The sequence below is a fragment of the Anser brachyrhynchus genome, assembly GCF_964034855.1.
Source record: "Anser brachyrhynchus genome assembly, chromosome: 26".
Taxonomy (NCBI): Eukaryota; Metazoa; Chordata; class Aves; order Anseriformes; family Anatidae; genus Anser; species Anser brachyrhynchus.
In genome coordinates this window covers 3,854,401-3,880,852 of record NC_137719.1, presented here as the reverse complement: position 1 = coordinate 3,880,852, position 26,452 = coordinate 3,854,401, and the positions used below count along the sequence as shown (strand labels likewise).

Here is a 26,452-nt window from a genome sequence, read left to right as displayed (position 1 = left end):
CCTCCGCTGGGAAAGTTCCCTTTAAATCAATTCCTCCAAGTTTCTGCCTTCCCCTCGCGCTTAGCACCGAGTGCCCGACCAGTGGTTCTCCCTCCCCTGCAGTATCCAGCCTTTTGGGCTCGTAGGATGTGCAGCGTTTTGGCGTGGCTGAACGCCAGCCCTGGTCTGTTAAAGCCACGCAGATAAGCCGGCCGTGGTCAGTGGCGGTGTCTCACCTCGGCTTTGTCTGCTTCTAATCTGGAGCTCTTTAATCTGCCCGAGGAGCAGTGAAGGGTCGTGAGAGACAGTAAAACAGCCACGGATGACGGGTTGGTGGGAGCTGAAATATTTGGAAGCGAGTACAGATGCGCCTTGTGAGCAGCGTGAAGCTGCACGTGACGATGGGAGAGCAAAAGCAGGCACAGCAGCGAGGCGCTGAAGTCTTGCTGCTGGTGGCTGGAACAATCCTGGCACGTGGGCACCCAGGTGCTCAAATCCCACTGCTGTCCACAGGGCGGTGAGCTCTTGGTTTGGCTGGCAAAAAGACACACAGGCTATCCAGTAACTCGGGAATCTCATCAGCTTTTTACCAAGGGAAAAGTTAGGTTTGTAAAGTGCATCCTCCTTTTTTTTTTTTTTCCATAAAGCAGTTATTTTCCTGATGGAAACTAGCTCGCTACCTTCTAAGCTGTAGGCTGTTGCATTTTGGATCCTGTATCTCAGAAGGTTAAAAGATAAATCTACGAATGTTTGCTGTTCATAGCTGAGAAACCACTGTAATCCTAACCTCAGCTTTGCCTTTTAGCTTGCTGAGAGCGTATTTTAAATAAAGAGAAACATTAGGATTAAGCCCGAAATTCAGTGAGATTCAGGGAGCTGCTACAAGGACCACAGCTATTTAATTCCTCCTTTGAAGGTTTCAACATTGATGAAGTGATACTTAAATGATCTTTTCCTTTTCTGCTTTTTTCTTCCTTTTGTTTCTTTTTTTGGAGCAAGCTTTGAGCTTAAAATGAGTTGGCAACTTCCTTTTCAGACCTCAGCAGCTGACATCATTTGCACGACGATAATCAACAACAGGAAGAAAACATCTGGGCTTGGAAGCAGGACGAGATCAAGGCTGTGGTGGGCTGGAGAGCGGAGGGGTGACAACAGTCTGCCTTGCCCCGGTTTGTCTCGAGCGCGTCCCGCAGGGCTGAGGCCGCTCCATCTGCTGCAGGAGCCGAGCGTTTTGGTTTGGGAGAGGAAGGAACGCAACGCGGGGCAGTAAGCCGTGGGCTTCCCTAGGGAGGAGGCGGATCAGTGAGGTCAGGATAGCACGGCTGCTTTTCACGTGGGAAACCTCTAGGGTAATGTGCACGGCTGGGACCGCTGCGTGCTCCGGAGGCTCGCAGAAGACCTCGTGTCCACGGTCCTGTGGCAGATGATGCCCAAGGGTCATCTTGGGAGCCTCGGGCTGTGGGAACCTAGCGGATGGAGCTCTCATCAGCTGCTTTGTAGCGCTCTGAAGCATGGGGACATAAAAAGCTTTTTGTTTTACTCCGAGCTCTTGAGCTCTGCCTGAGGGCTGGAAGGAGAACTTCCTCTGAGCTGCGTGTGGGCGATTCTTACCCCTAGCACCGAGCAGGAGGAGTTACAACGCTCGGTTGTTTTAACAGCAGGCCAAGAATCAGGCTTGACTCTTGTCCTTTACAGGATCCAGCCTCACTCTTGCTTATTTGGGCTGTGGCTATTACGTGTTCACTAAAATATAATAAATGAAAAGCCCACCCCTTTCCTGAGCCCTAGCAGGTAGGAATGTAGGCCATGCTCTTGCGGTGTTGCTGACCCCTTCCACTCTGACAAGCGGTGGTAACACAGAGGAGGCATTACACATGTCTGGGTTACCTCTGGACTGATATTTTGGGCTTACAGGACGTGAGAAATGTGGAGGTGCTCAGCATCAGCTGCTTCTGCTGCCTCGCCTGCAGCAGCCCAGCTTCCCTCCGGCTCTGGGCACCCCTGGTTTGCTCTGTCCCGGCGCTGCTGCCCCGGCTCTCTCTGGACCAGTGAAATCCCACGTTTTTGAAGGCTGGGGGTGCACATTCGGGCCGCCTTCTTGCTGAGTCCTCCCGCATGGATGTGATGAAGGGGTCGGTTAGTAATGTTTGCCTGGCAGAGAGCTGCCGTGTCCTGGTTGGACGGGGCTGGTGGGCGATTCGGCTCTCGGGGAGCTCGAGGGAGCTGCGATGAGCTGTGTCGGCAGCACAGCTTCCATATGAGATATTCCTAATCCCCAGAGCCGGCTTTCATGCACATATGCACCACTACCTCCGTCCTTATCCTTATTATAACCAGCTGTGGGTTGACTTTGTCAGAGATCTGATAGAGCTCCCTTACCCCTCTCCCACTCCCACAAACTCCCGTTAGTCATCCTTGGGCAGCGCATGAAATGGGGGGGTGAGAGAGCTCTGATCCCAGACACCGCAGTCATTCCTGGGGCTCCTTAACCCCTCGGTGTCTCCAGGCAGAATTCCCGAATTCTCCCTAAACGGAGATGGATTTATTACCGTGGTGTGATAGAGATTAAAGGGGATTTGGGGGCTTTTTAAATAGCGAGGAAGACAGCTCTTGTGTTAAGGCCATTCCTGAAAACCTGGGTTTTCTCCGTGTCCCTTCGGTAACGCAGCGAGAATGTTATTCTTCTTGTTGTTCGTACTGTGTAAGCTAAAGATTAACTTTGGCAGGGTGACAATGGGCTGCGTCCTGGCCAAGAAACAATTCAGCCTGGAAGTCAGCGGAAGGTTCCTGACCGTTACAGCTCATGGAGGAGCAAGGGGATGATTTTTTTTTGCAAACAGGACCGTTTATCGGCTGGTGGAATTCGGCTTGCTTTTCCCGAGGGTGGTGAAAACCGCATCCTTGCTCTGGTGGCAGCCACCAGGCAGATTTCAGAGCTTTCGCTCGTGGCATAGATTTCTTTAAGGAGCAGGATGCTGCTCTGAGCGGGCAGACAAAGGCCTCCTACTCCTTAACCCTTCAGCCACCGCTGATTAAAGCTGCGTGGATGATACATTGCAAAGAACTGCACATCCCATCTTTCCCTTTACAGGCTAACGTGATGCTTTGAGGGGCAGACACAAGCCTTTTGGAAAAAAGCAAACATTTAGGTGCCGTTTGCTGTGTCATGTGGCTGCCTCTGCAAAAGGCAGAGGGTAGAGCTTTGCAGGCTGGACGGTTGGTTTGGGTAATCCTCTTCCCTTGGTGCGGTTTCTGCACATCTCAGACACCCGAGATGCTGTTACTGACCCGGGTGGCTGAAGCCTGTGGGTATTTCAGGAGAGCGGGACTGCTTTTGCAGCAGGCTGAGAGCTCCCGGTGCAAATCCATTTCTTGTGGTGGTGCAAAACCAGTAATTCTCGGCTGACACGTCTGCGTGGGGGAGACGCAAAGCTTGGAAAGTGAGTAGGGCTCGAGGACTCTGTCCCTTGTCCTTGTGGAGATGTAAAGCTAACTGCTGAGCTGGTGGCACCCGGTACTTACCAGTGAAGTTAAAAACAAATGGCTTGAATTTCTCTGTCGAAAATTGAAGCCTTTTTTTCTTTTTTTTTGGGTGATTTGATGTAAAATTTAAGCCAGGGCTCCAGGGCTCTCCTCCTCCCTGACAGTGTCTGCCCAGTGACCCGTGAAGTCTTGCAGACGTTCCCTGCTCTCCCAGCAGACGTTCTGTGCCTCAGATGCTGGCTCGATTCTTTTATTTCACCATTTCAGAGATCCCATGCATTCAAACAATTTGAATATTGCTCAAATTATTGGGATGAACAACAAACCTACAGGTACAAATCTCATTACCACTTGATGTTCTGCATCTGTAGGACTGGTGGCGATATTCTTTAGCTGCTAATGAACCCCGTTGCTGCTAGACTGACGAGTTAGGCTAAAATGAGGATAGGACTGGAAAGATGCCAGGGGTAAGCAGGACCATCTTCGTGTCGGGCGGCGTCTGTTGGTCCTGCTCCTTGTAGTCCTCGCTGTCTTTTGTTTGGGATGTGTAGCACAAAATGACAGAGGCTTTGGTGGCCACTCTGTATGGCCAGCAGCAACGTGTCTTGGCACTCTGGGTACCTTTTGTAGCATCTGCAGAGGCAGAGGCAAAGGCACTGCTTGGATACGAGGCGCTGAGCACTGAAAGCTGCTGGCGGATCCTCACGGGGGATCTTGCCCGTGTCATTGTTTATTTGTCACCCTGCTAGGTAGGAGGGGAGGGTGTTTATGGAGCTCTCGGCAGTGGTTTGTGTTTGCTGCCTTAGGAATTTCATTTGCTTCATTTAGAAACAATTGTAGTTTAACAAGCTGTGGATGGAACTGTGCCCTTCAGCTCCTGCTCTGTGGTCGGCTTCCTTGCTGCGGTCTCAGATGTGGGGCTTTGGCATCCAGAACCAGGTCTTTCAAACTATTTTAAGGTGAAGGGGGTATCTCTTTTTTTTTTTGGTAGCAGCTCCTGCAAAGCATGTTTTCAGCCTTTAGCATCTCAGAAAGATCCCGAGCCAGCCTGACCAATGCTTCTGTTGTCTTTCCCAGTCGACCACGTGGTTCCGGAGCCAGGGACCAGTTTGCTGACCGCATTTGACCAGTGGCGAGAATGGGCAGACAGCAAGTCCTGCTGCGACTACTCTCTGCATGTGGATATCACCGAGTGGCACAAAGGCGTCCAGGAGGAGATGGAAGCTCTGGTTAAAGATCATGGTAAGTTCGGTTAGAGAAAGCTCAAGGAAGCCTTTCCCCTCCTCATTTTTTAGGGTTGGCTCCCTTATTTTTCAGTACTAGCTCTTTCAGAGGTATTTTATTCTTACCTCCCAATAAAGCTGTTTTGGGCCCTGTCATTATTTTGTCCCACTCTGGCTTCTGTTAAAGTTTGGACAGTCGATTTTAGAAGGCTGCGGGGGATGCAGTGCGTTAGATGGAGGAGCATTGATTTACAGAGGTGAATCTCATGCTTCTGCCATGCAGGGAAGCCCCTTTGTCCCGTGGAGACCTGCCAGCTAGGACTTGACATGGAGGGCTCGATTTTCATCAGTGCAGGGAGGTGATAGCTTCAGACATTAAACTGCTGTAAATAGAAGAATCAGGCCCAGAAAGAACAAGCCAGCGCCGGTCACTAACGGTGGAGAAGAGCTTAATAAAATGACCTCATAGGTTTTTCCCCTCTTTAATTTCCTTGACGTTTCATCCTTAGGCTAGAGTAATTTTCCATCCTGTTTGTAGTTTAAAAAAAAACCAACCAACCTTTTACATCCTAATGAGCGTTTTCCCATAAGTGCCGGGTAAGAGCTTTTACGGGTTCACGTGCTACAGAAGGCAGGAGAGGGAAAGCTGACTTGTGAGAACTCCCCGTGTCGTGGTCAGTACAAACGTGGTGCAGGAGGGAGTGGGAGATCAGACAGACATGCCCCGTCTCTGCTTTTGTTTGCAAGGCATTTTTGCTTATTTTTTTTCTTTAGTCAGCCTCCCACAGTGCTGAATCCACAGAATTATTCTGATTTCAGTGTTAAGTGGCAGCCTAGGGGTTTAGCTGTCCCCACGGCTGCAGTGCGAGCTGCACCGTTCCCAGCGGTTGCGTTAATAAATGCCAGCTGGCGGGGAAGGTCCTGCCTTTACGCTGCGATTCGTTAGCAGTGTGTGCATCTAGCCATGTGCACATATGCGTACACATTTCACAGCAGATTAAAGTAATTTATTTGTCTACCTATCATTACTGCTTGCCGGGGGGCTGATTGAGGGAATGTCTCCTTTCTGTGGGAAATGGTGTGTTCCGTAGCCTTGTGTGTGCCTGCGATTTGTATGTCAAAGATAATTCCTTTGCTCTCTTTCTACCAGGTGTGAATTCCTTTTTGGTTTACATGGCTTTCAAAGATCGCTTTCAGCTAACTGATTCTCAGGTAGGAAGGCTTAATGTTCACATCCTTCTGTCACCGAAAGCTGTGCATTAATCACATAGAAGGGTTTACATTCGGCCTATTTGGATCTGACATTCTCTTCTGGTTTCAATCTTTGCATGTGTAACAGTACCAAAGGTTTGTAACAGTATCCAGAGCTCTGCCTCCAAGAACTCTTTTAAACAAGAAACAAAAAATCCCTGAAAGTCTTGGCGAGGGAGAGTAATGGTAAAACTCTCACTTGGAGGGAACTATGGTTTTATTCCAGCTCCTTTAGTGTGGAAGCAATGGCAGTTTGATAAATTGCTGCTTTATGCCTTGACACAGGGCAAGCCAGAGATCTCTGGCATAAATTGTCCTTGTGTTTGTAAGCTGAAACGGAGCCTGGTCCAGAAAGAGGGGGTTCTGGCTTTAGCCTTAGAATCGCTGGGACCTTAAAAAGGAATTGCCCTCCTGTTTGCTCCTCTAGTGGCTACATCTGAGCACGTTTAATTGTTTAGATGGGTAGTTTATGTTTCTAAATGTGGTGGGAGGAGAGGAATGCCTGGGAGCCATTTGGAGCGGTGTGGGAGGCAGTGGTGTATGGCAGTTATCTCTAATGACTCTGGTAGGCATTTTAATGAGCGACCATTGCCTGAGCAGGCATCAGTTGTGGGTTTGTCAACCTGAGCCCTCTCAAGCTGGTTGTTGGAGTGGGAAATCACAGTGCCTATCCCAGCAGTGAGTGGGGAGGGCACAGGTTCTTCATAAAAATCAGGCACAAGGGATTTTTCCATGCTGGGCACCGGTAAATAAAGGCTTGAAACGAGTAAAACACGGTGAGCTCTTTAAAATCACTCCTGTGCAATTGCTGTTTCTTTCTCCAGTGTGTGTGCTAGAAAAAGCCAAATCCTATTTTGAATAGCGCTTCTTGCTATATCAATGGTGTCTGACCATAAAGACGGGGAAATCTAGTTGTAGGGGGGGAAATGGATCAAAATGTATCCAGAAAACAACATCTTGTCTTTCTTAATGCTTCCCTTTTTCTTTTCTATTCTGCACAATTCTGTATGCTAAAGGAGATCAGATATATGGGTATAGAGACCTGAATGTGCCCTAGGTGTATATTGTGATGTGTATTTTCTGTCTTCCAGATATACGAGGTCCTGAGCGTAATTCGGGATATTGGTGCGACAGCTCAAGTGCATGCTGAGAATGGTGACATCATTGCTGAGGTATGTCGTGTTTATTCTGTGGATTGTTAACTTCAAAATGCCGGGAGGGGTTTAAACACTTTTTGCAAACAGAAAATCTCCGAGACATTTAAAAGCACAGCATAGCAGTGTCAAGGATGCAAGCAGGGCAGTGCATCAAATGTCATCCCCTTCGCTGTCAGTAATAATTCAGGTTTTTGTGGCAGCTCTCGGCCTGTGGTGGGTATCAGCCCTCTCTGTCTTTCTGTCTGTAACTGAAAGTCTCTGCCAGTGTGTGACTGCCACTGCGTGCAGAAAAATGTTCTGCAATAACTTAAAGCAAGGGGAGTGGGAAGGAAAATAACTTCCTACAAAACCTGGGATGCTGAGTTTGGGATCCGTTAAACAGCAATGAAGGAGAAATGTTAATAATGTATTTGGATTTAATCCGATCTCCAGATCATTTTGTACATTATGCCTCAAGTGTGCACAACTTGGTGTTGCAAAGGATTTCTTCATTGCCTGGCTGGTGAAAAGACCACCTGAGTCTTTGAGCCCAGTTGCCTGTAGTTGCACGATGATCTTTTCAGGAGATACTGTTTTTCCACATCTTAGAGATTATTTTATAGACACAAATGAGGAGTGAAAGTTGAGGGGCTATGAACCCAATGTGAAACAAATCAAAATAAAAGGCTTCCCTGACCTCCTGTGAACAAATCAGCAAGGGTTTTGCAGAGCTCTGGTTATTCTCAACAGTGGAAGTTGGACAGAACTCCGGCTTTAAGGCCCTTATGTAAAGCCCCATGTGACCATCAGCGAGCGCAGATGCCTAGGATCTCACTTGTACCTCTTACAAACAGCTGTGTTTGCTGCAAGAAAAATACACGCTGCTTTAAATCTTTTCTTCTGCTCTTTTTTCTCTCTGCCTTAGGAGCAGCAAAGGATCCTGGAACTGGGAATCACAGGCCCTGAAGGGCATGTGTTGAGCAGACCTGAAGAGGTGAGAATGCCTTCACATTTACTCCCCAGTTTATATCGTTCCTGCATTGCCACCAGGTAGTTCCTACTGGGATAAATTTGTTCGGAAACAGGATTTCATCCTGGCTATAAACAGCATTGCTGCATGGGGTAAGGACACTTCTAGGGACTGAGTAGTAACTTACTCCATTCTAGAGACGTAACCTCTATGGGTACTTCTGAGTAATTGAGGAGCCCCCTCAGCTTCTCTGCTGGAGAGAGGGACACATTCAGGAAGTAATTTTTCCACCCCAAGATTTCATTTACCCTCTGGAGATGGACATCTCTTTCTGCTGGTTGTTGGAGAGGGTGTATCTGTGCTTGCACATCAGATACCTAAAATAAAAAGAGATGAATTAGACTCACAGAGCCCATGAGTCCTCAAAACAGAGAGAGGTGTTGTACTTAGCACATCTTCAGTTCAGCCCTTTGGTAGCTCAAACTGGACTTGTACATTAGGGGGTGTAGAAAATGTTGTGCTAGGTCCCCTGTGTGCAGACATGGCAGCAGAAAGACCCCAGTCCGCCCGAATCCGCAATTCCTTGATTCAGCTGCTAAACTGAACACTCTCAGATGGGGTCCCTGAAGAATTTCATGTTCATGATGCTGTTGGTCTTTACAGAGCTAGACCATAAAGGTCTTGTAGTTTCCATCACTTGTAGTAAGTGTTTTGCATGAGTAAAGACTTCAGAATTTGCATTTATGTAGGCAGGATTCTGCTACTTTATTTCCTAGATTTCATTTCTTGGGTTTCTCTCTTAGTCCTTATCTTATCAAGGTTTCCTCAGAATCAGTGGAAGATTTTTTATATATGTCCAAATCCTGACATTCTGTTTTAGGTGCTTGCTTCTATTGTATTTGGTCATTTGATGAACATTTACAGTTGGTGAATTTTGAACACCAAAGGACTACATGATTTGCTGAAGGCACAGAAAATACGTACCAGAGAGGGGAGCTAATTCTCAGCTCCCAGGCTGTTACTTCAGAGTACCTAACCTCCGTCCTTTCCATTGATTTCTCTGGGGTCAAGTGCCCCTATCCCATTTATCTTACTCCTGAGCCCTTAAAAGGAACCCTGTGAGTAAGAACAAGCTCAAAACTTTCAGATTGGTTCCCACTGCGTTCTTTGTATCTTGTCTTTTAGTATCTTTGAGCTAGACATCTCACCATGGCACCGCGGGTTTGTGAAGTCCATCCATTCTGTACAAGAAATCATTTTTGTTCCTCTGAGATACTGGGGCTGTGCTGACTGCCAGATGTGGTCCTGCTGGAAGCTGAGCGTGTGAGATCATTCGCACATGCCCTTCATGCTCCCTCTCCGTTTCCTCCCCTTGATTCAGACAAGCAGCATCCAGAGACATTTCAGTAGGAGTATAAATCATTCCGTTGCTGCAGGCAGAAAGAAAAAACTGTTCGGCTTGGGCAGTATGCGCATCCTCACAGAAGTTGGGTTTGGCTGCAGGAGCTGGGAGTTTTTGCTTCCTGGAAGTTGCAAGCGAACACTTGCTCTGAGCCTCGCCCCCGCCTACCCCCGCGTTTTTATTGTCAGACATTTCGGCATGCAGCAGGGGAGCAGGAACAGATGCCACTTAGACACTCGGGGCTCATCTGTGGAGCACCCCTAAACTTTTGTGGACTTCAAAGAAAAGCTGCTCCTTGTCTCGAAGGGTCTGGCTGTCAAATTAGCCGAGCCTTGTCTGGCTACTTCAAAGATCGTCATTAGCGGGGCAGAAGCTTTAAAGAGCGAACTGTGCGGTTCCCTGGCTTTGTTTGTTTGTTCCATCTGTCTCCTGCGCCGGGCAGAAATGTGTTCTTTCACCATGGACGTAGCAGGGCTGCCTGAGGACACGTGGTGAGGATCAGGGGAGCCTCCTCCAGTGTCGCCGGGCAGCCTCGGTGCAGCTGAACTCAGCTGTGCTGTCTGCCCGGAGTGGAAGCACTTGGTCCAAATTCTCTTCCTTTAAAGTCATAGGAAACAGAGCAGGAAACGATGTCATCTGGTTCCCTCCCCTCCTTTTCCCCGACGCAGGAGTAGCGTTGTGTTTTTAAAAACACGCAGTTCTGTTTAAACTGGCTGATGACAAAGGCCAGATTCTGAGGGCGGCAGCAGCTCCAAAATTCCTCTTAAATGCAGGAGGAGTCGATGTTTCTTGCTGTTCCTCTGGAGTGTTGTTAAATACTAAATTGGCTTTTCACACTGCCCCTTACGGCGTGTAAAGCCCGTCCTAAGGACTTCATGGTGGTTGTCATCTTACTAAAGATCCACTTAATTCAGACCTTCCCCTACAGCACAGCAGCAGGAGTTGTTCCCACTGCCTCTGCAGAGCTCTGGGTCAGGGCCGCGTTGAACAGAACCAAAATGTTGATTAAATCAAAACTCCCACTGAATTCAGCAAGATGCATGTCCAAGTGAAGCGTGCAGCGTCTGGCCACGTGTGTTTGTGTCTCACTCGGAGCGCGCATGCCTTCTGAACTTCTGGGTTGAGCAAAAGGCCTGAATTAAGGTTTGCGTTTCACTGCCGACTCACCTCACCTCAGTAACCTGGGTTTAGCCAAGGTGACAGCATTCAGTGCTTGGTTCCAGCCAGCAAAGGAAACCTGTCTTACACCACCAGCCCAAGGCAGCATCACCCATGGCTTGCTGTAAAACCCTCCCCCTCATAGCACGGATCGTTCTGTGATGACTTTTCAGTGTGATCCGTCATTTTTTTGTTTTTGTTTTAGCCACAAAAACGCTGAAAGCCCGAGCAGTCCAAGTGCTCCAGGAAACATCTTTTTTTTTCCAAGAGAACTGCTGTGCTAGGGCTTCTGATGCATGCTGGTAATTGCAAACATTCCCCTTTGGACTCGTCGTTGGGTTATTGTTATGTGCCTGTCACCATAGCATCTGAGCACAAGGCATGAATTCAGCAGCCTTCTTCTGCGCAGAAAATATTCTTTTCCTGCTTTAGCAGTTGCTTAAAAGCATTTTGGTCAAAAGCCTGGAGACGCAGACTGTTCTGTCCCTGCTTTGGAGGTGAGGAAGCTAAGGCACGATGTGGAAATGGACAGAGCTGCGTGTGTGCCTGCTTTACACGGGCAGCTGGCAAACTGATGCCATTGCCTGGAAACGTTTCCCCATCTGACTTCTCTCCTCGCCTCTCAGGAGGGACAATTTGGCTTTTCTTTGCACTTCCCTTCAGCCTCCCTCTTTCCTGCAAGTGCTGCTGGCTGTGGCTTGCTGCAGTCAAACCTCATGGAGTAACTCCCTTCCTTGCAGCCTTTTCCACTTGGGTGGGGCTGCTGGGCCTGAAAATGTCCCCATCTCAGGCCAGAAAATGTCCCCATCTAGTCAGTGGCACATCCCCTCTGCCTGGGTTAGTCACAAGCCCCGGGGTGGTGACGGGCTAGGGTTTTAACCCTTTTGGTGCTTGAAACCAACCTGCTGGGCTTGGGGGCTTGTTTTCGTCTAAAAACTCCCAGTCATTGTGGTGTTTTCCTTTCCTCTGCTGCCAGCAGAGCAGTACCAGGTGGGAGCAGAGCTGTTCTGGGCACTTGGGCATCCATGTGTCAAGTACGGTGTCCTGAGGTGACAGGTCCTTAATTTCAGGTATTCCCGCAGCAGACTGAGCTAGGAGCCAGCAGTCAGCGCGTCCTGATCCTGGGACTGGTGCTGGTTTGCTGCTCTTGGCCTGAGATAAGTCACTGCAGAGCAGATTCCAGAAGTGCTGAGACTGTGCCAGGCCTGTGGGAGGTGCTGGTAACCTCTTGCTTTTGGAAATCAGGTGGCTGGTGGCTTGGAGTTTCAGTTGCCTTTGTTGTTCTCTCGGAAGACGTCTATGGTACTGCAGTTCTTCATAGCAGTAGGCACGATGAGCATTACTCCCTTGTTAAATTCATCAGCTGGACTGCTGTGATTAGAAGATGTGATCTGTGAAAGTCCTGATCATATTCATTCGAAGACTAGATAGAAAGCGGTGTCTCAGTCTTGCTGGGGCTCTCTTTCTACACGTGCAAGAAAAAACAGTTGATTTATGGGGTGGCTCACACTCTGTCAGATCCCAAGCCAGATACTGTGGTGGAGGGTACAATTTAGAAGGCTTGTTTGCAAACGTGGCTTACCAGAATATGTGGCTACAGCATCTCTCTTCCGTGCGGGCTGGAACATGAATAGTTCTGCTGAGTTAACATTTAGTTGTTTATTTTTGCCTAGGTTAAAGAAGGGGCTTAATCATACTGACCCCAAGCACCTGGAGCGTTATTTTAGGACTTAGGCTGCTTGCAGAGAATCTCTGAAGCAGCCTGGGAGAAAAGGTAGTAGGGAGACGAGACTGTAGCTCGGTGCCATTTTAATTATCCTAATTACACTGTACATTTTTCCAGCTCAGATTTGGAGAGGTGGAAACTCTCCTCTCACCTAGGACGCCCTTTTTTTCCCATGGAAGCGGAAGGTGTGACCCTGTGGAGGAGGATGGGGGAGTTGGAGGAGTTAGGAGTACGCTGACACTAACTTGCTGCTGACTTTGTTTCGCAGGTGGAGGCAGAAGCTGTGAATCGGGCAATAACCATCGCCAACCAAACCAACTGCCCCCTTTACATCACCAAGGTGATGAGCAAAAGTGCCGCTGATGTCATTGCTCAGGCCAGGAAAAAGGGTAAGCTAATTCCCTGGGATGGAAGCACCCTACTAGCTCATGCTGTTCAACTTCTTGCCAACGTAAGCTTCATCCCTCCAGGGGAGGTTTCTTTTTTCAGTGTTATATCCAGGCTCTTTTTCAAAAAGCCCCAAACAAGTGCTTCTGTCTCATGTCCCCCAGACAGTGGCTGTATCAGTGCCAGGAGCTGTTCCTTTTGTTCAGCCTGGAGACTCTCTCTTCACACCCATCCTACTACATCGAGCTGTGTGCCTTCGTGTTATCACAGAGCAGTTCCCTGCTGTCTCCACTTAACAAATCTCCATGGAGACTGCAAGCAGTGTCCTCTGTCCAGCTGCTGTGGTCTTCCTTTGGTGCTTTCTGCTGAACTGCTCCTGGGGTCAGAAGTGGTTCTTAGAGTCCTGACTGAGGTCTTGGACTCGCGAGCCCTGCTGGAGTTAGCTGGAGGAGCTGAAGTGGTTACTGGTTCCAGCTGTCCACTGTGCTCCTTGCTTGTGAAATGGATACTGTGCTGTAACTCAGCCTGGCATCCAGGCAGGAATTGGGATCGGTAGTCTGGGTTTGGTTGGGAATTTTAATTGCCTCTGATAATGCTGCCTGAGGATGTTGCAAGAAGCAAGGCTCAGACCTGCCTTGGATGCTGCTGCCTCGTGTCTCCTCTCTCTCAGTGAGGTCTGAAGGAGCTGCATGACTCTAAATGATGCAGTAACTTCTCCCAGGTCCTGACTGTGCTGTCTTGCCCCCAAGAAACGAGGGTTACAAAGCACAGAGCGCGCCTGTCTCCCTACTTCTGTGACTAAACCCTTCATTTCTATTTAAAGTGCTCTGGGTGGGTGAGTAAGCAGGAGGGATCATTTCCCCCCTCCTTTCCACAGAAGGGTTGTATTTAATTTGGTGCAGTCTAAATAAGCCTGAACAGATACACAAATGACATCACTTTCCATCTGAGCGTTTGGTGCTAGAAGAGCTGATTTCCTACTGCAGCAAACAGATTTGTGTTTGTGTATTACCTCAGAAGTGTTTTGATCCCATAATTCCTGTTAAGTGAGTTCAGAGCTGGTAAGGGAAGCTAATCTCCAAGGCATCTCTTTCTGTTCATGGTGTGGAAGCAGCTCAAGCTGTTTGGGATAAACTGTCCTCTGCTAGCTCCATTAGTGGAGATCATGCTGAAACGAGAAGATGTGTTGACACGGCAAAGTGACTGCATGGTGCACTGCCCCAGAAAACAACTTGATGTGTCGGTGCAACTTAATCCTGTAAGCCAGGGAAGCATCCTTTCGTTTTTCCAGATAAAGGACTGGAGACACACGCACCACAGAGATGCAGCATCGACAACACCACCTTTCTGTGCTCGCTGTCCTGAGACCACTAGCTGGAGAGTAGTCGTAGGGGTTGGGGTAAGGGACCACACACTTTCATCATGAAACCCGTAAAACACAACCTGACGTGGCTGGGGCTTGGCCTGTCTGAGAGGTGCTGGGATGGTCCCGGATGACTGACCCACAGAGCTCACTTCGCTTAGCTTCCTGAGTGAACTAAGATGTGCAGTTTTCTTCCAGATTGCATTTTCTCCTTATAAGGAGAATTTGGGGTATAAATGGCACACCATTCTCTGCTCCTTTATTTAAGTAATTCAATTTAAATGCTGTGCATTACCCAACTGGGTAGCCCAGGAGGGCCACACACACTATCCTTGCCCTCCCAAGCAACAGAGGAAACAGAGCTGAAGACTATCCAAAGCAAAAACAAAACCGAATTGATTTGCTAAATGGAAAAGAGCGACTGTTATTTAAAGCCAGATGTTCCCAGTGGCATTTGTATGGAGGAGATTCCCTGCAGGCCCTGTCATTGGCAGATCTGGGAGTTCAAAACATTGCTCCCTGCAGAACAATCCTCCCAATGTATTGGCCCACAACAGGCCTCCCATTAATAGCCAGCGTGTGTTTTGCCTTGTTCTGATTTCATAACCCTATTTGTGGCAAGTGATGTCACACGGCCTCTTCCTCTGCTGGTGGATCCCCTCCGATAAAGCTGCTCCGACAGCTCCTGCTTCGGTGTGGTCCTGGAAGCAGTGTGCAGCCTGTTACTGGAGCCAGTTCTGCCTCTCCAAACACACTCTTGCCCAGCTTGCTTGAGAGCCTGTAGACATAGCAGTAGTTTGAACACCGTGGGGAAAGGTCGTGTTTCTGTACTCTGCATGGCGAGGTAAGGCCCTGCTGACTGGCTCTTGCGTTGCCTTTGCCAGTCTTTTTGCTTTTGAAGCATTTAGCGTTAATATTTTAACTACCCACACTTTTTGCAGGCAGTTATGCATACACGGAGCGGCTGGGCTCAGAAGCCAGCTGGACAGGCACTTAGCGGAGATTTGGGGAGCGTTTCATTTGGTGAGCAGATCGGGGCTGCCAGCCTGCACCGCTTTTGAAGTTGCAGCATCTTGCAGCTGCTTGGTGTGCAGATGTCGCTGGTGCATTCCAGCATGCAAAGCATCGTGGCCTTAAGGATCGGCTCTTCCTTCATGTGGTTCCAAAAATGCTAATAAAGAGGAAGGATGCACTGGTGGTTAGTGGACTGGACAGCGAGTCAGAAGATCTGAGTTCATTTCCTAGTCCTGCCACAGATTTACCATGAACCCTTGGGGAAATCACTCAGCTTCCCTGAGCTGCATTTGCGAACCAGAAACGCTGCTGTTTCCTCTCAGTGGTGTGCTCTCTGCAGGCAGTAAACTTTCCATGCAGGGCTTGTATCTGGTCTGTGCACAGAGCCTGCTCCAAAACCACCCAGCCTTGTTACATCCTTCATGGCTGTACGTTTATAAAAATACTGCAGGTGCCTTTTTTGTTCGTTCCTTTTCTTCCACGTCCCTTCTGGACCAGGCTGTGTCCCCTCACACTTACAGTTCCCCTCAGGCTCTTTCATGAGATTCTTAGCCTGGAATCCGATACAGTGAATCTTTACAGTAACCCTTTCGAGCACAATTAATCAGGTCTGACCTCAGCGGTTGTGTAAAGGCAGGGTGCACATCTTGCTACTCCTTGCTCTTGTCCCTAACAGTATCTTTATTACTAACTCCGGTAGTTAGGGGTTTGGATGCTTACGCTGAGGTACCCATTGTTGGCAAATGCACAGCGTTTCTTCAGAGATCTCAAGACAGGCATATAAAATTAAGAGCTTGCTGGTGAAAACACGCACTTAGTAGCATAACATAGTTCCAGAGGAGCTTTGAATGGGCCAGGAGTTTAACGATGTTCGATCATTTGGTGATGCTGGCCAGTGAATTCAATCCAACCCTGTGTCACTCCCATCATATAGTTGAGAGGAAGCACCAAGAAACCATGCAGCGTGCAGTGCTGGCATAACTTCCCTGCGGAGATGCCCTTTTCAGAAGGGTGCTTCGTGCCTGGAAGTCAGGCTGGACATTGCTTGGCGCTCACAGTGGATCTGCCTGTGTTCCCCTCCTGTAGGCACTGTGGTGTACGGGGAGCCCATCACAGCCAGCTTGGGTACTGACGGATCTCATTACTGGAGCAAGAACTGGGCCAAGGCGGCAGCTTTTGTCACTTCCCCACCGCTGAGTCCTGACCCAACCACTCCTGATTTTCTCAACTCACTACTGTCCTGGTGAGTAGAGCTCTTTGTGTTCTTACAAGATACGTTTCATCCCGAGACAAGGGGGTTATAAAAATAATAACTGTTGTTGGCAGCCAGCAAAAGGGTGTTTTATCTTTACTGGTAAACCTGTGACAATAAAATACCTTAAAAAGCTGTCATTGTCTGTTTCCAGTGGAGACCTCCAAGTTACTGGCAGTGCCCACTGCACCTTCAACACTGCTCAGAAAGCTGTTGGGAAGGACAACTTTACCCTGATCCCTGAAGGAACCAACGGGACTGAAGAGAGGATGTCCATCATCTGGGATAAGGCTGTGGTATGTCCTGGGCTGATTGCGTTATGGCCGGAGAAGGAGCTCTTGCAAGCCCTGAAACTTCTTTAGCTTAAGCCACCGTTCCACCTATGATTCTGCAGACTTGAAAATCTGGCCTATAAAGCATCTGGGCATATAGCAAGTGTTCACTTAAATAGTGAACAGTTGTACCTCTCTGCCAGTAGCAGAATGGTAATTGAGTTGAGAGTGCTGTGTGCCAGGTCTGGATCTTCCCTTTATTTTGTGTGCGTGTGTGTCATGTCTGATTTCTGACCTAAATTACCAGTCTGGCGAGGAGGAGTTGAAAGTCTGTTTGTGTATGTTCTGTGATCTCTTTTTGCACTTGTAAAGTATTGCTGATAAACAGATCAAGCAGGAGTTGTCACTCTGGAGTTAAAGTGGTGTGGCCAAGTGGACAGAGTAACGAAAGGGGGTTTTGGTTCTGGTCCCTGCTGCACCACAGCTGGGTGGGTGAGACAAGTTCCTTCCTCCTTCTCTGCAAGCAGACATTCAGAGCTGAAGGAGCTGCAGCAGTGTGTCGTTACCTCCCTGCAAAAGCTCGGTCCCTTTACTTGAGCTTTTTGCCCCCACAGAGCTCATTGGGAATCTGCTTTTGATGGTCCTTTGATTGGCTTTTCGGAGTGGTCCCCATCTGGCTAATGCAGTGCCTCCTTTTGTCTTTCCCCAGGTGACTGGCAAGATGGATGAGAACCAGTTTGTTGCTGTGACCAGCACAAATGCAGCTAAGATCTTCAACCTGTACCCACGGAAGGGCCGTATCGCAGTGGGCTCTGACGCTGATTTGGTTATCTGGGATCCTGACAGTGTCAAGACAATCTCTGCCAAGACTCATAACATAGTAAGGATGTTTTTTATGATATGAGCTCTGCTGCTCATTTCCTCCTGTCTTCCTTTAGACTATGCTGACAAGAACCAGAGCTCGTGACAACTGAGGGTTTTTTTTTCCCCATGCCCCAAGCTCTGTTTGGTCTTACACCCAGCACAGCTCAGTTATGTGAGCAGACGGAGAGGTGATTGAGTCCACAGCTGCAATCACATGAACACCCAGATATTTCCCTTGGAGCAAAGACATTGTTGGCTCTTTCTGAGTGTTAGACGTGCGGATCTGAGCACACAGAGAGCTCTTCAAATCTCTTAAAATGCCAAGAGGCCTCCTATCACGACGTGTCATTTATGACCTTTTGGCTCACTAGCAGTGGGAATGGGACTGCGCCTTTTCTCGTTGCAGTTAGTGAAGCGTGCCAGCTCCTGGACACCTTAGCTGGAGATTTGATCCAGGTCAGTGAGTCTGAGCAGATTTACACCATGTACTGATCCGGCCCTGATTGCTCCAGGCCTCTGGCAATGTTCAGGCTTTGCTGCAGATGTCCTGCCCCCTGGCAGTGGTGAGGAGCAGGATTAGTTGGGTGATGGAGGCCCAGAAGTTGGCAAGTACCCACGAGGAGGAGGGAAGTGGAGAAATACCTATTGCAGGCGCTGTTAGCTGAGTGAATCCACAGGGGTACATGTGTGGAGTCAGACAGGATTTGACTGATTATCATCCCAATGTTAGCTGGCACAGGGCAGCTCCCACACTAATCAGCCCCTCTTTATTTTGTGGCTTTGTGGCGGCACCGTTAGAGGCACTGCTTGCCTGTGGCCCCCAGCAGCGTCCCAGCCCTTACACCTGGCTCCTCCAGAAAAAAGCCTTCCCACCCTGTGCGAAATGGCAGAAAGGTCCCGGCACAAAGGGCTGGTTGGAGCCTCCCTGTGCCATTCTAGCACTGTCTCAGAGAAAGCAACCTCTGTTTGCATTTGTTGACAACTTGTTTCACTGCTGGCGATGAACCTATGGAATGTTTCCCTGGAAAAAACTCCTTGTTCTGTTTTCCATGAATGCTTTCATTCACTCTGGAGCTGAAGGAGCAAAATTTTCTTCCACACTTTGGATCCCTGGGCACATTCACAAAGGAACTTTTTTTTTTTTAAAGGTTTGGTTCTCTTCCCTGTGACTTTGTGTCAGAATTGGTCACAGATGGCCTGGATTCATCCTGCCCGTGCTTAGACTTTGAGCAGAGGCATCCAGACTCAGAAGTGTGGTTGTTTTAATCACCTTAGAGGTGCTTCCAGACTCATCACCTCCAATCTGGAAAGGAATGGCTTGCTTGTTAGCAGAGGGAGCTCAATTGTTTGCTGTTAGGTGCTGAATTTAGTGGCCTAAACCTGGGTTTGTGCGTACTGGAGCTGACCAGCTCGAAGAGCTGGAAGTAACTTGCTGGATTGAATGTATGACAGCCACTGCCATTTAATGGCTGTTGTTTTTAGCAAATGAATTGGACTCTTTAAAATTTCCTAACACAAATTTCAGAGACCTTATCTGTGGGGATATGCTCCGGTACAGTCAGGACTGACTGCATGCCATCTCCAGGTTTTGCCATAGGTCTCAGAGCTAGGCTGAAGGACGGCTGGATCCACCCTGGAGTCACTGCTCAGAAATGGGTTTAGTAAAAGACTGCAATTCCGCTGAGACTCCTGCAAGTTCAGACGTGGTGCCAAGACTGGGGAGGATGCAGGGCTCTCTTTCAAGTGGTTTGTTAGAGTTTGAAGGGCTGTTGAACAAGCAGCAACCTTTTTCTTACAGGTCCAGCTTTTCACCTCTTCACCTCTCTCATTGCATTGCCTGTTATACCTGGCATTGCACCTGCTGGGGTGTTTCTGTGTCTCATGCTGCATGTGAGCCTTGTATTTGAGAATAAATTGTTACAAGGGATGCCCAGAGAGTCTAGGCATCCTCCTTTGATCAAGAATAAAACAAAAGGCCCTTTGAAAGGCAGGCCGAGCGGTTGCTGCGACACAGGGCTACGTACTGATTATGTGGCATCAGATGATTGTAACATTTTTAAATGCTAGAGCAACATGCGAACATTTTCCAAGAATTCGCACCGCTGTTGCCACTGTCTGGCAAGGAAACACGAGGAGCTAGAGAGGGAGACGATGTTGTTCTTGGAACAGCCTAATTCATAAGTTTCTAACCAAGCCTCCTCCTTTGCCACCACAACTTTTTTCTTGCTGGACCCGGTTCGCTCTCGGTTTAACCGCCATTCTAGCTAATTGTAAATCTGCAGTCAAGCCTACCCATACTTATAACACACTTCAAGATCGAACTCCGTCATTAACTCAGCAAAAAAGACCTGGGTTTGTCTCAGAGCTGATCACCAGAGTACGAGTCCCCAAATAACACGGTTGGAGTGGATCTTGTTCCAGGATGTTCCTGGGTGGGACATTTACCCACCATTCCTTTAAAACTTCTATTTTTTTCCATGGTGTGATGTTTCAAATCCTGTTAATTGAGGACGAGCAATCCTGTTAGGGTAAAACAAGATTGGTCTGGTCCCTGACCCATCAGCAAAATACTTTTTTGAAATACATTTTTTTTAAAATTACCATAATTTTTAGTATGAAACTCAGATAAAACTTTATTCAGCTCTTAAATCCCGTGCAGCTCAGGAAGGTTAGGTGCCTAAATCCATTTTGATGGGTACACTTCAAAGTATTTGCATTTGAAACTGGATTTTCTCTGTAAGAATCTTCACAAATAACATTTTGCATGAGTAAATCCTCAATAACTTTAAACGCTATTGGGTTTGCTTCCATCTGTCCTCGAAACTTGGGGAATTAGCATGGCTGGTGATGGCTAGTTAAAGCATGGCAGGCTTTGCTGGCATGAATGTTTGCATCACGTTGTCTTTTTGTCTGTTCCAGTCTCTGGAGTACAATATCTTTGAAGGCATGGAGTGCCGTGGGTCGCCCCTGGTGGTTATCAGCCAGGGGAAGATCGTGCTGGAGGACGGGAATCTCCACGTAACTGAGGGCTCTGGGCGGTATATCCCCAGGAAACCCTTCCCTGACTTCGTTTACAAGCGCATCAAAGCAAGGAGCAGGGTGAGTATAAGAGGTTGGATGCACATTTGTTGTCTCTCTGAAACTCCTAAGTTAAAGTGGGTGGAAAACAGATGCTATCCCCTGGCTCGCAAAATACACACACTTCTGCACCAGAAAATGTTCCCTGGATAGGAGCCACATTTATCTCATTCCTCTTTCATTTTTGCTATTCGCTTGAGTCATTACAGGAATATGCTTTGTCTTGAGTGTGGATTTGCTGCAGATTTTCTTCTTCTGCTCTGTAATTGTGCTCTGTCTTGGTGGCACCTGGACAGAGTGAGAACTGTCTGGTTTAGACATGAGTCAATCTGCAGATAACCCAGCAGGCTTCTCCTCCTACAGGAGCACCAAGAGAACTCACCGATAGCAGTTATATATCAAACCTTTCAGCAACAGTTTAGAATTCTCATTTATTGTTTAAGATATATTATGTTGCTTTCCCTTCTGTCAGATGCTCTTGTCTGGTGACTGGTGAGTCAGAGGCACAGCCCACTGCCTGGATAGAAGTGGGAATGTTTCTATTTTTAAGAGGCTAAAATTGTTGGAAGAGTGTTTTGGTAAAATACACCCAATCAAAACAGAAACTGCTTTTTGAAATGCCTTTAGTTGGTAAAAAGATGAGAGAGAAGATGATGCTGAACTCGGTTGCAACTTAGCTGCAGAGGATTTAAGAAGTTTATTTCCAGATGAAGTCAGATTTCTGAGGAGAAAGATGGTTCGATGTCTGAGCTGATGCCCTCTCCTGGACAAAACGAGAGCTGTTCCAGTTCTGCTGACCATAGGCAGCCTACATGTCCCTTGCAAATGATCTTTCTTTAATTGTTCTCCTGAGGAAATTACAAGTTATCAGTGTTACAAACACAAATAATTTAGCACTGCAGAGAACAGCTCCGTGGTTTCTGGTGTGTTCTGGCCTCCCGCAGAACTGTGTCTCTGACCTATAAATCCAATTGGGCAGCATCTCAACTGGAATAATTGCATTTAACCCAATCTAAAGCTCCGAAGCCGGAGATGTGAGGCTAGCCTGATTTTTGTTTGTGCAGCCTTGGCTCTGGGTCAGCATTATTTCCCTTTTGGGGTGTGAGTAATAAGTTTCATTTGAGAGTTGTCAGGAGCCTTTAATACAGCAACAGGTAGGCTGAGATCATTAAAGGCAAGAAGAGGCGGTGCAGGGGAAGAGCTGGGGCTGTCTGTAGGCTGCAGACACCACTGAGCTGGGGCCACAACATTCCCCATCATCTTTCATTTTAGCCACGCTGCTTAAGAGGCCGGCTACCACCCGGGGACCAGCCCAGAGGAGTTTTTGTATGCTTTCAAATCCTGTCACTAAAGATGAATCTTGAACCGTGTGTCTTTGGCTTAGCAGCATCAGGCCAGCTGTCTAGGTCTGTTTTGAAGGCTGTTTTCACCCTGAAGGCTTCCCTGCTTCTGTGTGTTGCAGCTGGCTGAGCTGCGGGGTGTGCCTCGAGGCCTCTACGACGGGCCCGTCTGCGAAGTATCGGTGACGCCGAAGACCGTCACACCGGCGTCTTCAGCTAAGACATCTCCTGCCAAACAGCAGGCCCCACCCGTGAGGAACCTGCACCAGTCTGGGTTTAGCTTGTCTGGTATGTACGTTTCACAGCATCACAGAATCGTCTAGGTTGGAAGAGACTTCCAAGATCACCTAGTCCAACCTCTGACCTAACACTAACAAGTCCTCCACTAAACCATATCACTAAGCTCAACATCTAAACGTCTTTTAAAGACCTCCTGGGATGGTGACTCAGCCACTTCCCTGGGCAGCCCATTCCAATGCCTAACAACCCTTTCGGTAACGAAGTTTTTCCTAAGTTTTTGTGGGGATAAAGTGTAGTACCTTGAAACTGTGTCTCGTTTATGCTCCCATGCTCTGAATTCCACTGGAGTTGGAAGGCGGTGAGAGATCGTGGGGTGTTTTTAGCTTGCTGGTTTTTCCTTTAGAAAGGAAGAACAGCATAGGAGCTATCACGGAGTCCTGCTTGTTTTCGGGCCATGTCATGAACACTGAGTACCCCATTGCTCGGTCCTCAACCGGGTGTCTGAACAGGGCAGATTGCACCAACATCAGTGGAACTTTGCCAGCTGAGACCAGCTGCAGACCTGGTATGCAGCAGATTTATTTCACAGCGTGCCGTTTCAGCGCAATGAGGGTGGAGTGGTGTGGATGGGCTCAGCAGCCACTGCTGGCGCAAACATCTGAACAGAGCCAGGACAACTGGAATCAGAAAACTGAGTGTGGCAGGGCGAGGGTCTCGGCAAAAAGCTTAGCTGGAAGTGTGTGAAGAAAACAGCAAAAGGCTCACTAAGGGAAAACAGTTGATTTATCCAGGACGGGGTGCCTGCGTTCACTGCACAGTGAGCCTGACATTGCTTCTCTCTCCCGCAGGCGCACAGATCGACGACAACATCCCACGCCGCACGACTCAGCGCATTGTGGCACCGCCCGGCGGACGTGCCAACATCACCAGCTTGGGCTAAGGACCCCTTCTGCGCCCGCCTAGCGGACCAGGGGAGGGGACGGGGGCACCTGGAGACCCTTTATGATTCTTTTAGAGCCTGTGACAGTTACTGCGGGCAACCAGTGAGGGGGGGCTGAAGTAAGGCGCCTCTCAGTCCCCTCAGATTCCCTCCTCATCTTCACCAACCCCTCTCACTTCCCCATCAGCCCCCACACATTTAAAGAAACAAACCCTGTTTTGACACCTCTGACATGCAAAAGTAAATGTAAAGAGGATGTTTGAGATATGTGGCCTCAGTCCCATTCAGCATCTTTCTTTTAATGAAGGAAGGATAAAGTGAATTTCCCGGGAGCTGCCTTTAAGACACAGACAAAAAAGGAATAAATAAATGTAAAAAATAGCTTTTTTTTTTTTTTTTTTTTTTCCAATGTCAAGCAGAAGAGTAGTTCAAGGGTTTTAAACTGGATATTCTTTAGGGTTCTGTGTTCCAGCAGAATAGCTAGGCGAGCACAGAGAGGCACGAGTCTCAGCAAGTAACCATTCCCCACCACCGCCTTCAGGTCCCTGAGTAGCTGTCTGCTGCCAAGAGAGAGAAACAGGACCCAGCACTAGGAATACGCATCGCACCCTGCCATCGGGTGAGCTAGAATTGTTGGGGACTTTTGTTCTGTTTAGTTCTTCTTTTTTTTTTTTTTTTTTTCCTTTTTTATTTTCCTTCTGGATTTTGCTGCAAGTTAGGTCCTTGAGGATTTTTTTTTTTTTAACATTTGTGTATGTTTTTAATATGTTTGTATCATTGTGTTTACGAAGCCTTATCTCAGAACTGGGCATCTCCCAGTTCTTCCCGGTCTTTCCCAAGTCTCATTCAAGTTACAGACCCCGCCAATGTCACTGCCACCCTGGTACTTCAGGTGTCCCCAGGTTCCATTCCAGCTAATGCTTGCCACTTAGCTGCAATAGGAGGTCGCGAAGCAGGTTCATAAGCTATGATCTTCACTTCAGTATACTGGGTCTTGAGCTGGTGCAAACAACAGGGCTAGATGCCGGCTGAGGAGCTGGGACAGCCTCTTGAGAAGCTTCGAGCAGTTAGTCTTTTGTTCCTGGAGGTGGCCATCAATGAGCAGGGGGCCACAGGCAAAGAGCAATCCTTTGCCTGGAAGATTTCTGTAGCAGCCTCGTCCCCTTTCCTGGCCATCTATGAGTGGTTATTTAAAACTTTACGAGAGCTTATCTTTAGCTCTCGGCGAAAGGCCGGTCGGGTGAGCGCATGCCTGAGCATCCGTGGCAATTCCAATTAGAGTCCAGATGCCCAGCTGTTGTAACCGGGAGCCTCAGAGCAGCTCAGTGGGTCAACAGCAGCTGAGAATCTCTCATCCACGGTGCAAATTTCACAGTCCCTCATTCCTTCAGGAATCCGCATTTGTGTAAATATTCATACGAAGGCCTGGTCGTTCCCCGCCGTTTTCAGACGCCTGCTGCCTCAGGTTTGTGAAATCACAGGGCAGGAGTGGTCCTGGAATGAATTTAGGTGCCGCAGCTTCTGCAGCAGTCAGCGGGATCTGGGCACTTAAATATCTGCCAGGTCTGAAGGTCTTTTAGCCCTAGTATTGGAGGCTCACGTTTTCAGGACACGGAGGATAAATCTGCACCATCAGAGTCCCACTTAACACTTAGCTGCAGGGCTCGACGGTCCCGAGGACTCGGGCTGTCTCTTAGCACGGAGAGCTTTCCCACCCACAGTTAACACAGCATTACCTCCACTGTCTGTACGCCCCGGCACTTGGCTGCATCTTCTGCTATCTCTTCTGTTTGTACTTCGCCACGTACATTGACCTTGTTTTGCTGTATTTGTGAGTATTTTCTTAAATGGTGTTTACAGGTTCTTTTAAGGAAAAACTATATATATGAAGGCTTTTAAGAAGCAACTACCAAATTTGTTGTTATGAAGTATCAACGCTGGGATTTTCAAAGGATCTGGAAGCTCTGTAGGTACCCAAATGCTCCCAGCTTCAGCACCTGATTCCTTTAGGCCCCTTTGAACATAAAACTTAAGGAAAACATTGCCATCCTCATCCATGCATCTTGCGTTTAGGTTTAACTCCTGGGTGTTTAGTTTTGCATAAAAGAGTTTGCACTTTGTTTGTGAAGTAATCCGTGAACGTAATATATATTGCAGCTATTTTCATTTTATTTTCACCTGTATGTTAAAATCAATTTGAACGAGTTGGGGAGAAAAAAAAAGAAATGCAGATCCGTTTCAATTCTACGAAACACTTGCGGCTCTTCAGTATTCACTTAAGTCTTCCTTTTTTTTCCTTCACTGACTCATGATGACTTTTTAGTTTTAATTTGTTCTTCAAAAGGAAAAAAAAATCACAAAAAAAGATTTTTGCAGGCTATGTAAGCATGTTTTTTCCTGTGAGAGCTCGTCCGCTTTGTGTCTGTTTAATGAATGTCATATGTAAATGCTTAAAGAAAAAAGACGATGACTTAATTAATTAACCGCAGTGACTTGAAGCTCTAAAAATAAAAAAAAAAGAAGTAGGATTTAATACTAGCTGGATTTAACCCTTGGATTTGTGATTGTGAACCATGAGTGGAGGAGCTGTAAGTGCTAAAGCTGATCATGTGTGTAGACAAAAAGAAGTACTGATATTTGACCATTGTCTCAATGGCAAAAAAAAAAAACCCACCCCAACCCCAAGTCTTGTGTTTTATTCCTTAAGAACTCTGTGTTATATTACCATGGGAACTCCTAATAAAGACAAAATGTTGTTGTTTCACTAGGTGCATCTGTGTCTCGAGGCGATACGTGTTGTGTGTAACTGCATACCTTGGCTGGTGCCTTCAACAGATAAAAGCAGCCTGGGCTCTCAGATCACTGCTAACGTAGGCTGATGATAGTCCTGTGTAGGAGTGAGATATACAGTAGCAGAGCGGAAGGTAAGGCTCCACAGTTCCTTGGAAGGTGATGATAGTAGAGAGGAATTGATGGTCCGTGGTGTAGTTTCCTTTTGAGGAGAGAGAGACCAAGCCTCTTCTCAGGGAAGCTTTTTCCTTAAGGCAGCGTTTGGCAAAGCAGACACATTTGCCTGAAAGCTCCCGGCTCTACCTTCCGTGGTTAAGCAGAGATCACTGATGAAAGGCACACAAAAGAAGCTAAAACTATTGGCATAGTCCTCAGCCCTCCAATGTGTTTCTACTTGAACCCTCATAACGGCGATGGAGGCGGGGAGAGAAAGTAGAGCCTCAGATAGAAGCCACACACAGCTAACTGAGTGGGGAGTGTGAGAGCTGGCTGGAAAAACGCCAGTGACACTTTCAGTGGTAGTGCTTGGGTTTTACAGTGTCGCAGAGCTGCTGGAATGGAGATCTCCTTCGTGGGAAGGTCTC

At 47.9% G+C, this 26,452-nt stretch overlaps 1 protein-coding gene across 2 annotated transcripts in view; it reads left to right on the top strand.

Annotated features, from left to right (window-relative positions):
* The window catches only part of DPYSL2 (dihydropyrimidinase like 2), a 54,026-nt gene extending 28,184 nt beyond the window's left edge, over window positions 1-25,842 (top strand). For both annotated transcript variants that reach the window (XM_080568444.1, XM_080568445.1), the window contains exons 4-14: window positions 4,540-4,704; window positions 5,836-5,897; window positions 7,028-7,108; window positions 7,998-8,066; window positions 12,597-12,717; window positions 16,179-16,335; window positions 16,499-16,640; window positions 17,326-17,496; window positions 20,400-20,579; window positions 22,021-22,186; window positions 22,987-25,842. In XM_080568444.1, the coding sequence (XP_080424570.1) occupies window positions 4,540-4,704; window positions 5,836-5,897; window positions 7,028-7,108; window positions 7,998-8,066; window positions 12,597-12,717; window positions 16,179-16,335; window positions 16,499-16,640; window positions 17,326-17,496; window positions 20,400-20,579; window positions 22,021-22,186; window positions 22,987-23,078 (1,406 nt within the window). In that variant the 3' untranslated portion in view covers window positions 23,079-25,842. The remainder of the gene's footprint in view (window positions 1-4,539; window positions 4,705-5,835; window positions 5,898-7,027; window positions 7,109-7,997; window positions 8,067-12,596; window positions 12,718-16,178; window positions 16,336-16,498; window positions 16,641-17,325; window positions 17,497-20,399; window positions 20,580-22,020; window positions 22,187-22,986) is intronic.
* The last annotated feature ends 610 nt before the right edge of the window (window positions 25,843-26,452 follow it).